Source organism: Monomorium pharaonis, chromosome 8 (assembly GCF_013373865.1).
Source record: "Monomorium pharaonis isolate MP-MQ-018 chromosome 8, ASM1337386v2, whole genome shotgun sequence".
Taxonomy (NCBI): Eukaryota; Metazoa; Arthropoda; class Insecta; order Hymenoptera; family Formicidae; genus Monomorium; species Monomorium pharaonis.
Window position 1 is genome coordinate 4,356,991 of NC_050474.1, and position 13,112 is coordinate 4,370,102.

The 13,112-nt window shown below is 38.0% G+C and overlaps 1 protein-coding gene across 1 annotated transcript in view; it reads right to left on the minus strand.

The window, feature by feature from the left end:
• LOC114254309 (mucin-12) overlaps nucleotides 1-13,112 on the minus strand; it is a 50,423-nt gene that overhangs the window by 8,424 nt on the left and 28,887 nt on the right. Inside the window, exon 4 of the mRNA XM_036291380.1 lies at nucleotides 692-745. Coding sequence (XP_036147273.1) covers nucleotides 692-745 — 54 coding nt within the window. The remainder of the gene's footprint in view (nucleotides 1-691; nucleotides 746-13,112) is intronic.

The following is a 13,112-nucleotide window of genomic DNA, read 5'->3' on the forward strand; positions in this document are numbered from 1 at the left end:
CATGCATACGAGGAGAGAAGAGAAAGATATTTAGCCATTTAATTGTTTATGTACAACCCCTAAGTCATGAAAATTATATCTTGTAAATAATTTTTTTTATAAAAAGCAAATTAAAATATGTAAAATAATATATCCGAATAAAATAACATATATCTATTTTATTGTTATATTTATTATTTTTAATTTTTTTTTTAGAGAATTTAAAATATCTAGAAGCATATGATAAATTTTCATGTCTTGGGGAGGAACATCTTGCAATTGATCTATGATCTTAAAACCAGATACCACCGAAACAAGATGATGCATATTGTAGTCAATTCAGCGACAGGAAAGTGTAGTACCTGCTTGAGAAATTATTTACACGGCCGCACCTCGCGTCAACACGCACATGAGTATAATTGAGATACATAAAATGATGTATCGTGAGAAGAGATAAATTAGAGAGCAGAGACAAAGAATAAAGCGGAAAGATTGTTCGATGTTACAAGCTTGCACTCAAACTTCGTTGCGCAGGAGCGTCGAGGCAAAAAAAAGTAAAAATTTTTATCATATACAACTATAGTTTGGGAAGAGTTCGATTTTGAGTGCAATCCTTGTTTACGTGTATCGGTGTGATTCAGGTGTCGTAAATGTATCACGACTAGCATACAGTTGTTAGACACGTTGCGCAAACATTTACGAAGAGACTTACCCTCTAGATCTCTTTCTACCCTGGAGGCTCTAACATTATTCGATAAAACTCCATCTGTAACAAGAGAAAAGAATGATTTTTTTTTTAATGCATATATATCTTTAATTTTAATTTATTTAATACGTTTAATTTGCATGTGTGAGCGAAATGCAAGGTTGCTTTGATATTTCGACACAGAAGGCGTGGGTGGTGAAAGGAAATTATTGAAGGATGTCATGATAGGAGTAGGAGCTTCATTTGGTCATCGTCACAGCTCCTAGCGAAATAACTGCTATGCGTCATGCGGATGTCATCACATTGACATTTTTCATATACGCAGAAATTTTTTTCATATCGCGACAGTAGTTTTCCTTTTGATATTTCAGCGAGAGAGAAAGAGCTGATAGTTTCAAGTACACTCATAAGATATTTCCGGGGATCTCAAGGAGTTAATTGCGCGTTTACTCACAATTCAAGGGAAAAAAATCGAGAGGGAGCAGACAAGTGAGAAAAAGCGAAGGCAAATGTCTTTGTGTCTAGGAAGGTGCGTGTGTCCATGGGAATGGGCATAAAGAGGACTCCAGACGCCGGCGACACCGAAGATGTCCGGAGGCCGCGACGTACAGTTATCTGACCGACTCCTTTTCTCGCGAGGAATATCTCTACTACGTCGTTTTCCCTCCCGTGTGCACGTGAGCGTCTGTGCACTTGCGTGTATACGTGACTGTACATACTACATCTCGATGGACAGCTACGAGTACCTTTCTATATTGCAGCATATAGAACTTGATTGTCGTGACAGGTTGATCCACGTAGAAAAGTCAGCGGCAAATTTAACTCTATCATGTATTATTCTCGGTCATTCTTTCTTTTATCGTGAACAATCGCGTGAAAAACAAATTTGTCACGGAATTGAAACATTTCGAGGTTCCGGAATGTTTCGGGCTTTATGTTCGGGCGATTATTGCTCAATGATGTAGTGACGTTGAACTTGCGAAGTGACCGGGACAGGTGACATCCGGTTTATTTGACGACGGGCACTTCTCGGTATCAACGGCAATCGGGACCGTCGCACCGAGGTCATTCTCGTCCCCGGGCACATTGGGTCAGCTGGTCGACTTCGCGTCGCCCTTCTTTCCCTAGCGTCTGGCCTCCGGGCAACCGGGCCGTTTCGCGGCCCCCGACAAACCGGTCGCGTCGCGTCACGTTACCCAACAATCGGTAACGATCGCGGTCGCGCCGCGACGTACGTGGGAGAGAGGATTCGTGTTCGACATCGTGCACCGCGTGCACACGTTATTTCAACGCGACTTACGCGAGTCACGTTATGAAATGCACCGCGACGTTGCATTACGCCAGTCTGCCGCATCGACTCATCATGCATATTAAGTTTGGGACCGGGGGTTTCGCACAAATATAATAAACTTATTTGTACGTACACATTCCTTAACGAAACTGTAGCTCTACATAACGCAAGATTGCGAGCGAACAGTTGCGACAACAACGTTCCGGATGGCAGTGTGACGTGTCGACGAGACATTCCTGCTACTTTCAAGTTGCATGATTTCGCGCATAATTTTCCCGCATAGTTTCTCGCGCGCGCTTGCACGACATCGTAAGTTCCAGCTTCTGGTATTTGAATGCGCGTTTACTTGTATTCGTGAGTCGGTAAGGAGATACGGCGCGGGTCCACCTGACGATCGACTTCCACGTACGCAGCTGCATAATTGCGGTTGCATAGGCGAAGGCTACCTTGAGCTGGTTTTCTTGCGCGGTACGCGAGCGAGGAGAAATCCTCCGAGGATTACGTTCGTTTCGTAAGAAACAATTCGTCCATTCATGTCGCCCTATCTATGAATCCGCGACTAATGCCCGAAAGATTTTTCTCGCCGTGAGAGGGGGCAATCTCGGCGGGGCTCGTTTAACAACGGCGACAAGTGGTGTGTTGCGCCAACGAGATTCCACAATGATAGATAGGGTCGTCAACATTCCGCAATAAAAAGAGCATTGCAAATCCATAAATGCGTTTAATCTCGCCACTTTCTAAAAGTTGGAACTTTACTCCTAAAAATTGCGCTCTCTACTTACGCAATTCAAGCGTATTTTAAATTTGCATTTTTGACATTATTTATGTTGATGTTTCATCATTCAAAACAATTAAGATTTTGCTATATAACGATCTGTGCATTCGGTGAGTGTTTGCGTTAACCCTGACGATACGTGTTGTAAGTTTTAAGCGAGATAAGTGAGAGCGACGCGAATACCAAGGTAACCCAGTCGTCGATTAATGCGAGACAAACGATTTCAATCTCACTTTTAACAGTGGGCGACATCATATACATTACGGACCGTACCTAGTCAAGAACAATACGATATGCGAGACGTGTGTGAAATAAAGAGACAACGAAGACTAACGAAGACATATATCTCTTGAAACATTTATCATTGTTGATTAAGTTAGATGAAAATATGAATGCTGCGCACGGTAAAATTTATAATATAAATATAACAAATTTATTATATTATATATTATAAATTTTACATTACAGTATTCATATTTCCATGTAACGTAATCGATAATGATAAATGTTTTTAAGAGATATGTATTTATATAAGTTATTTTATATGTTTACGTCGTTACTTGAAATTTATTCTAATTAAAACAATAAAGAAACTGTTTAATAAATTTAAGTCATTGAAATTTAATTTTATAGTTACAATAATTAATAATTAAATATGTTCCATTTTATGTTTTACTGTTACGTTATTTTATGTTAAAATATAAAATATGTAATACATATTAATAGACCAGAAAAGAATTACCAAAATAAACTTTTTCGAATTTTACCTAGGACTATGATGACTTTTAGAATAAATGTTATGAGAAAATTCTTTCCTATCTCTTTTCGATAAAATCTTTTGAATTTCCGCGTTTAACTTTGTGATGCTTACGTGAGACAATGACGAATCATATTAACGTCTACGCTTTCCGGTGAAAGCCCTTTCCCAAAAAGAGAGAACAATGTACGATGAGGAAGCCAACGCTCCACACATCTTGTCGAAATCTGATTTTGCCGCGGCGGTTATGAATTAATTTCTCACGTTGCGAGCAACGAGTTAACTGACCGTGTAATAGTCCAATGCAGCCATTTGGGAATGCGTGTTTGCTTTGAGCTGCGACACGCGTAGATACATGCGGTAAACCAAGAATAATGATGATTACTTTCGCTTGCTCAATCATTTCTTGCAACCGAACGGCATATATACCCAGGACGTTTCGCGTCGGTACCTTTGTTCATCTTTTATCATTTAATTCATTGCATTCGCAAGAAATAATATACCGAAGAATTTACAAAGGGATGGAAACATCCGAGCGATTAGAAATTCAATTACTCCGAGTTATGTACTCCGAGGTATCCTCGTGAAATTTTCACCGAGATATTTTGATCGAGTCACAAATGACTCTGCGCGCTATTGTTTCGCGTTAATTGGGAACTTATTGATCTTCCACTAAAACTTACAAAAGCAGCATAAAGTCCCGCGCCTCGGGCGCCACGGAACGGGTTCGAGAGAGAAAGCGTTTGAACGTGGGAATCGGTAACAAGTGGCAGTAACGAATATGCTCTCGCATAGATACAAATTCCTTGAATTATCACTTTAGCACGCACGCTAAAGGTCAATTTTGCGGATGTATACATTTAAAGTAATTAGGTACGTCAAAATTGTTCCAGCTATATAATTTTTATTTGAGCTGTTTCATATTTCATGCTTTTGACATTTCTGCTGTAACGATTTTGGAATACCGCGGAAAGTCGGAGATCTCCAAAGAAAGAAACTTACGGAAAAATTTGCGTAATGTAAATATCGTTTAGCATTATTTGCTGCTATTTGTTGTAACCCCTGTCATGCGTGACGTCGCGTTTGCTCGCCGTTTAAGCGACAAGTCCACGGTGAGATTCGTGAGTTCAATATCCATCAGGTAGCTTTGTCCAGTCAACCAACCGGAAAATAACAAGTTGCTTCCGCAATATCCAACGTCTTTCTTACTCTTTCATGTCGCAGAAATATTTCTTGACACGGCTAACATGGGTCGCGCTCGTGCGAGCGTAAAAGAAAGTAAACCGATGGGCGAGAAAGAAATGCTAATGCGTTTTATTTACATGACGCCTAGATCGATGTTACTGATTTTTAGTAAAAAAAACTTTTGTTTAAAATATAACGGGAGAAGATGTGAACTCTTTGTTTAAAAAATATACTGTTTCTAATAGAAATTAAAAAATTAATGATTAAAAGATTAGATTATTAATATATTCAGCAAAATTCAAGTATTTTTTGGGGTATACCTATTTTCTTAGAGCAATAGATAATTCCTGTTTTATTTTTTTTATGTATCTAAATTTATGCATATATTTAATGCAATTGCATCTCTGAAGTTAATAAAAAAAAAGAGAATATCGCAAAAATATCAGAAATGAAGACAAAGGACGACAGTGATTTCTGCGACGACTATTAGTAACGGTACTATTTGCTGCTCTATTTGTCTGCTTCATCGAAATCGATAAATCCTATCTCATGTTACCAAAACGATTCGCTGACGTACAGCAAGCAACCTTGATGACATAGTTTTGCTATCTATTAAATTTCATTTGTTTGTAACAGAAATAATGTCAACATCACAATATCAAAATAGATATATGGAGAAACGCACGAATTAATATATGCATATTTGTCATGTATAAATTCTTACTGATATTATTTTTATTTTTACCTTTGAAATTCGCTTTACGAAGTACAATCACTTATCTTGTCTGTTCAGTGACATTTATGCTATAAACGCCGTTGAAATTACACATTGCTAATTTGAAAATTGAATTGTGAACATGATATAGTCTATTTTCGGAGCAGAGCGATCATATAATGCGATACGAATAGATACAAAAAATTTGAGATGTAGGTCGACCGTTTATTACTAGCACGTTTTCTACATTCTCTACACGTTCAAAATAAATTAAGTGTTGAAAATTAAAATAAATACAGTGTTGAACTTTTTGCATATTTTGGACGTCAGTTTTACGGTCGAACAAATTAATATATTGATTAGGAAGCACAATTATAATTAACTTTATATATTGATATTTGTCAATATTAAGCATAGTATTAATTTGACGTTTGGAACATCGGTGGTTCATTAAAACTTTCTGAATTAACGTTTCCCCGTTTCTCGTTAAACTGCAAGTCTGCAAGACGTCGAGCGGATCGTAACTTCCTGCGATCATGCTTTTTCCGCATTCATACTCTTCCTTCCGTCGCAATACGGTAAAGCGCGTGTCGCATGCGATTAACGTCGGGAGTGCCCTGCACACACACACACATACACACAAAATCACCGTAGTCTAGATTCCGCGAACATAACGTGACTAACGTGCGAACCCAATTAACTGTTTTTGCAAGTGCGTATTAGCATAAGTGTAACGAAGGAACTTGAAAGAAAGGGGAGATCTGGAAGCCATATATTTGTTATTCACAGAAATGTATTAATTTATTCTGATTTGTGTTTTCTGGGATTTACTCGGATTATTCACTCGGCTTATACAAAAATGAAAAAAATCAACTACTTAATAAGATACTTGCATGTATTTTATTTAAGATTTTATAAAATTTTGTATTTAAGAAAAAGATTTTTAATCAAATTTTATACATAATTATTTTATGAAATGCTTATTTCTGAGAAACAAAATTCTATGTAATGATTATGTTCTGAAATACTTTGGACATTATTAAATAATTGTATTTTATGCTATTTTACAGATTAACGTGTTACAACTCTGCTACTGCGCGTTGTGTCGGTGAGTGTTGAATTATCTTTTAATCTGAGGCAAAGAATCTATGAATAATATTGCAGTTAAATGTAATATCTTTTTCATAGATTTCTTGCCTCGGGCCATGACTCAGATTTAGCGCAAACATTTAATCATGTGCATATATGCGTCCACATGCAGTATGCATCATTCATGTCGATCACATGCTAACTCACGTGCCAACGAACATACACGGAAAGACAAAAAATCTTTAAAAAATATGAAAAACGATAACACTACCAAGATCCAAAGATGTTCGCAATTTTTCTTTTTTTGGATAAATTATTCTTTTATTATGATTTTTTTACTGAGCATACTTGGGATTGAAAAAAACTAAATTATGATTTTGAATTTTTGCATTGGGATCTTGGCTCTAATTAATCTAAAAAAAAAATCATTAAAATATTCTGTGACATGGCATTAAGAAAGATACTCTGTACAAGCGCTATCTTTTAATGCACGCCTGCTGCCACGTGAGTTGGCAGTTGGACACACGTGACCGACAGCGTGTCCGACAGCCAAGAGAATGGCCGGACAAACGGATATACGGTTCTTGCTGTTACAAGGACCACCTTTTACATCATTGTACATGCTGCTTGATAGTTTACGCCATACCTGCGTGCGAGATATCGGCGATGAAGTAGGAAAACGGATACTGCGTGCTCGTAACATCTATCTAGACTTCGTTGAAAAAAATCAATCCGCGTAAATCTCTAAAAGCCTTTTTGATGAGAATAAATACAGGAATACTGAAGAAGCCGCGTATCTTATTTGCTTTGTAATAACGAGTGACTATTATTTTAATAATTTCTCCGTTTCGTCATATATAATTCTCTATGCTCAAAAGGTGAAACTACTCTTAAGAGATATATATGAATCATTGTAACTGTATTTATAATGGCATCAGAAAATAGCTGTAATTTTACACAGCGCACTGAAATTCGATGAATCGCAAGAACGTACCTTTTCGACAGCATTAAAAGACGGTGTAACGTAATATATATTATAAAACTTTCATCATTTAATATTTCTTTTATGGCGACTACTCTTGAAAAAAAGACACCATTTGTTATTATATTGTTAATATTATAGAATATATTTTTCCATTGCTATTATTAGAATATTGGGTAATACCTGATCGTGAGGATCTAAGAGCATATCTTGAGATTTTTTTTTATATATAATTCCAATGCAATAATGACACTTGTCTTTTAAATTAATGACTAATTCAGTTAGGATTTCATTTTGCGAATGTGAAAGCGTTTCACAATAGCGCTTTTGCAATGAAAAATTTCTATTGATTGGACTCGTGCGTATCGCATTACAAAGCTTTGTAGATTGCATTACAGAGCTTTACACATACAATTACAGTCCTATTTTATAAACACAAATTTTAAAAGATTACATTACTTTGATTTTGTTAAATTCAATTTATTTATGAACATTACAGTTACACTTTAAAAATTTGTAGAAAAATTGCCAGGTTGAAGATTACAAATAGTTTATAAAATTCAAACATAAAGGGTTTACATTATAAAATTTAACATTTTTCATATTTGTAACCTAACATGTACAAATTTTTAATTCTCAAACGGACTTGTTTTCAAATGGCAATAGAAGTCGATTGCGATAAAACGGAATAAAATTGCTGGAAGAGCTGACACGTGTTTCGAATGCTATAGCATTAGACATAGCTACTATTATTCGACAAATACATGCAGCAATTCGCCCTAACACGAGTAAAAGTGTCGTCCATTGGAGAGTGAGGGTGAAAGTGCGAGAGTGGCGAGAAGTTCCGACCCCGCCACCTTCCCGCGAAGGTAACAGGGAAACGTTTCACTTCGTTGTTTGCCTATTAATTAATCTTTTATCTGACGTAGATGTAAGCGTATAATTATATTAAAGATTTTATTATTTCGTGAGCTTGAGAGACAACTCTGCTGCAAAAGAACATCGTAGAAAGATTTGCTTTATTTTATAATAATTTTATAAGAAATTTTAAGAAAAGTGTGATACTGTTTTGATACTGTGAAGATGAATTAGAATATAAGTATTTAATTACATTGTATATAGAGCTTGGATATTTTTATTTATCTATTAGTACTCACAATTATTTGATTCAATCAGTAATGTATGAAATGAAATGTCACGTATTACCGTAATATTCGTTATTATTAATTTACGCTATGTTAGTTTAGATTAATGATTTAATGTAGTAATCGCACACAAACATGCGCCAATAATTGGTTGCGATAATAATTAATGCCGCAATATTATGTCGCTCTCACGTAGAGTGATTAATACTATAGGCTTCTTATCGCGGTTATAAATTAAACATTACGTTGGTAGAGTCAGGTCTCTCCGCGACCCAAATGTCAGAAATTCACTTTCTAATTCCCTAAGAGGATCCACCTCGCTATTGGCGAGTCGCCGCGAGAGGAAAAAAGCGTGTGGATGGCGGAGGATTATTAATGAGCCGTCTCGTCCGGCACCGGTCTCGAACTTCGCCACGCAGATCGCATTCGATATTGACCATTGTTTTCTAGAGGCAACAGACTGGTGTACTCGATGTTTCTGTAGCAGTGAAAATCACCGATGTACAATAGAGTCTTCAGTAGTAAGTACCGGTCAAGGCCGGACTTAATTCAGCCGTGTGGAGAGAGAAAGAAAGAGAGCGATTATTTTTATATTTCGAAACTTATTTATATAACAAACCCAAGTGAGAGTCTCTCTTTCAAGTAAAAATAAAATTTAATTAATGGCAAGTTATTAACGTAGTTAGTAAACGTTAGTTATTAATACTTCCTCGTAATTTTGTGTAACTTTATGGTTTAACTTTGACGGTTTCGCAATTCGGATATGATATAACCAAGTAATCACGCTACACCAACGATCCGGAAACAATCAATAATAAGTCCCGCCGACAATAATGATAACGTCGAGCTATTTTCTCTTTAATCATAATAATTCTTTACGGGGGAATTAAGAGCACGGAGAAAGAGAGTAGAGAAGGAGATCATGAGGTGCCGTAGGCTCCAAGTTGAATACGCTATAATCTTCAACCCCGACTGTTTGTGTTTTAGCTTCTAAAGCAGTATTACGTGCATTACGGGAAAATTAAAAGGTAGTGTGCAAGTAGGCCGAAGTTTTACAGCACGTTCGTAACCGGCTTACAATAATCTTTTAACGTTACGCCGGCTATTACATATTCCAGGTTAAAATCTTGACATCGATATTGCGCTGCATTCTAAGAAAAAATTCACAACATTAAATTGCGAGAAATTCAAACGGTTATATAATAAATAAAATTTATCTTTCTCAAATTTATCTAAATGATTCAATTGATATCTCGATCTTCGTATGCCAATGTTTCAATTGTAAACAATAGCGATATTCGGAGTAATTTGGGCTGTAAAATATTTGCCGTTCTTTCTTCAATACGCATAATTGTTTCATTGTTTCATTGTTGTCCCTCGCTCGGGGATTCTCCTACTTCAAGTGGATACACATAAACGGAGTCCCGCTTCCTTCCTTGCCCCGACACTTGTTCTTGCGCTGGATATGTAACGTACCGTGAATCAATTTTTCATATGACGACGAACGATGAAAAAAGGAGACAAGGGTCAAGGGAGGAGAATCCGGGCAATGATATCGGGCAGAAAAAAAAGAGGAGTCGAAGAAATGCGCGCGCGAACGATGTAATAATAATAATAATAAGCGCGAAAAAGATATTCTCGGGAGATATTCACGCTTTATCGCACCGTCGGCCAACTTTGAAATAACTCGCCGTGCAGTGATTCGTTAATAATTTACTGTACTAACGAGGTACCGTGCTCGTCATGGACGATACGCGGAAATTCGAATTCACCGCCCGTACTGCGAATCTAGCTCGAGAAAACCCATGACGTCATTTTTCTCAAGCTTATTGACAATTATGCTATATATTAAAAAAGACTACCATAATTAATAGGATGTAACGTCTTAATTTTCTCTTCATCAAGGACAAGTCCATCGTTTAAGAAAATAGCCTGAATTCTAACATAACAACCGTGTATTACGCATATAAAAGTCCTGCTGCTAATGATATGCAAAAGCGAATTTTATGTGAACTGTCTTATTCGACGTATTCTCACAAGTTGCACGGTCTGATTCTCATGCATCATATATATATATATATTATATATATATGTATAAAAAGACTGGTTCACTTTTGCGCGAGTAGCATTTTACATTTAATTTTATATTATTTCCTTACAAAATAATTGACACAAATTGACGGCTGTGACGTCGCGAAAGCTCCGGCGCATTTTTATTCAAGATGTCAAGTAGATAATCCCGCGAGTAGTCAAGCAGCGGATACAAATGTATTCGCGTCGAAGCGGCTCTCTTCACTCGGAACAATCAGCGGCGTGTCGAGTGTCAACGAGCATGTAAACACAATGTTTAATAGAACGTTTACTTAACTCGGCAATTTCTTCCGCCTACTAGCCTACTCTCGCTAATTTCGCACGTTGGGGACGAGACTGGTAGGCAAGAGACGCGACGACACGTGAAAGAATGCGGAATCTTAAGCATATACACTATGCTTACATCTCGTCTCTCGTCCGAAATGGCAAGAGTCACGGCCGTCGATAAAAAACGTAGCTCGATTTTCTTTATTATATAAGCAATTATATATTTAGCGCGTCTTCGTAGAAAACTGTCAGCTTCGAACTATTTCGCACCTGATGGAATCGTAACTGTCTAAGAGTAATAACGTAGCGTTGAAAAGACCAACTGTCAGCGCAAAGAAATTCCGTTTCACGTGTAATGAGGGAGGATATATCGAGTAGGATGTATACAGCTAATGAGATGTATCGAGGACAAATTCCGATATGCATGCGGGAAACCAGTTTTATCTCGAAAGTTTCGCATATTGAGATCATCCTGCGGTTGATCTACAGCGATCCTCGCGGTCTTGCCCGGCGATATTGAACCTTTTGGCGGCGGTTATCATTTTCCAATGTCGTCACTTTCCGGGTCGCCGTGTCCGTCCCGATTTTCCAGCGGAAATTTAAAAAGTGATAGCGCGTCTAGATCCGTTGAGACGGACGATTGCAAAAAGACGACGGAAACACGCAGACGGTCTATCGAGAGTAGCGAAGTTGCAAGATTAGAATTGGAACGCAGAACGGAAAGGAAAGGATGGCGGGAGCGCGAAGCGACTTATTGATCGCGCCTCGTTGTGCATGTACCAGTGTGATACCGATCGTAAAAAAGTGACATTCGCAATACTTTTGCTCATACACAATCACCAGATGTTAGATACGACAATTTAATCAAAGGAAACACGCGTATAATGAAGTAGAACATCGTTGCAACTACAGAGAGAGAGAGAAAGAGAGAGAGAGAATGTCAGGTTTTTTATGCTCTGAACTCGATTCTATTCGCTAATACGCTAATTCTACTCGCACAAGAAGGCGAGTTGATAATAGAATATCATTTGATAATATCATTTTTCATTTCGCTTTTCGAGTGAAATCGTATCCTAATAGAATTTTAATTAAATTACTCAATATATTGAATTGCGCTCGATTCTCGCGATTTATATCGTAGAGCGGGTTTCTATACCGTCACGGAATTAGCTGCGCGCGGACTTGTGCAGGTGATAATTAAACGTCGTCCCACCGCTCGAGAAATTGTCCCCATCTCAATCGAACGATTTTGCTTTCGATTCCGCATCGTATCGCGCCTGAACGCGGAGAAAGCTGCCGCAGAAAGCGGGGTCCCGTCCACGTGCCACGGATTATCCATGCTGGACGCGGATCTTGGCGCGATTGAAATGATCTCTGACCGCAATCTAACATTTTTGCTAAAATTATTACGATAGAACTTACCGGAGAGAGTGCCGGGCTCTACGCGAAATGACAAAAACATCCTTATGCGCGTACCGGGAGGAAAAGAAACACGAGGAGCCGATTAGCATACGCGAATACGGGTGGGCAAGGTGTAAATATTTGCATAAAGCAATTACCGTGCGGGAAGGAAGCGTGGAGGGAGTTTAATATGCCGATCCGTTATGAGCCCGAGGCTATTGGGAATTTGGTGGAACATTCGGCCCACATCCGGGCCCCGTCGTTGGATGCGCTGCATGAGCGCGCGCGGGTCTTGCACAGGGCCGAACTACGGTATTCGAGAAATTCGCGAAACACGTAAAGGAGATACACAGCGATATCTTAAGATATTAAGATCATTCACGGAGAGACGGTTTTGTCAAAGTACCCCTAAATGTTTAACTCGATACAGATCCGAACATAATTTTTTTTTTTTGCGTTGGACACAAAAATAATTATGAAGAACGTCGAAATATGACGAGCAATGTTGCAAATAGGTTTGACACGCTGACAACTAGTTTGAAAGGCTCCTAATCATTTTGATAGTCTAACAAAAGTTATTTCTGAATCCGTGTTGCAACTTAAATTTTTTTAGATATTTATTAACAAAACCGTAATTTTTGTAGGTGTTATTTCCGACGCAGAGCCAAGGCCAGATGAATCGCGGCGTGCCTTTCGCCCGATGGGAGAGGAAGAGATCGCTTGCATACG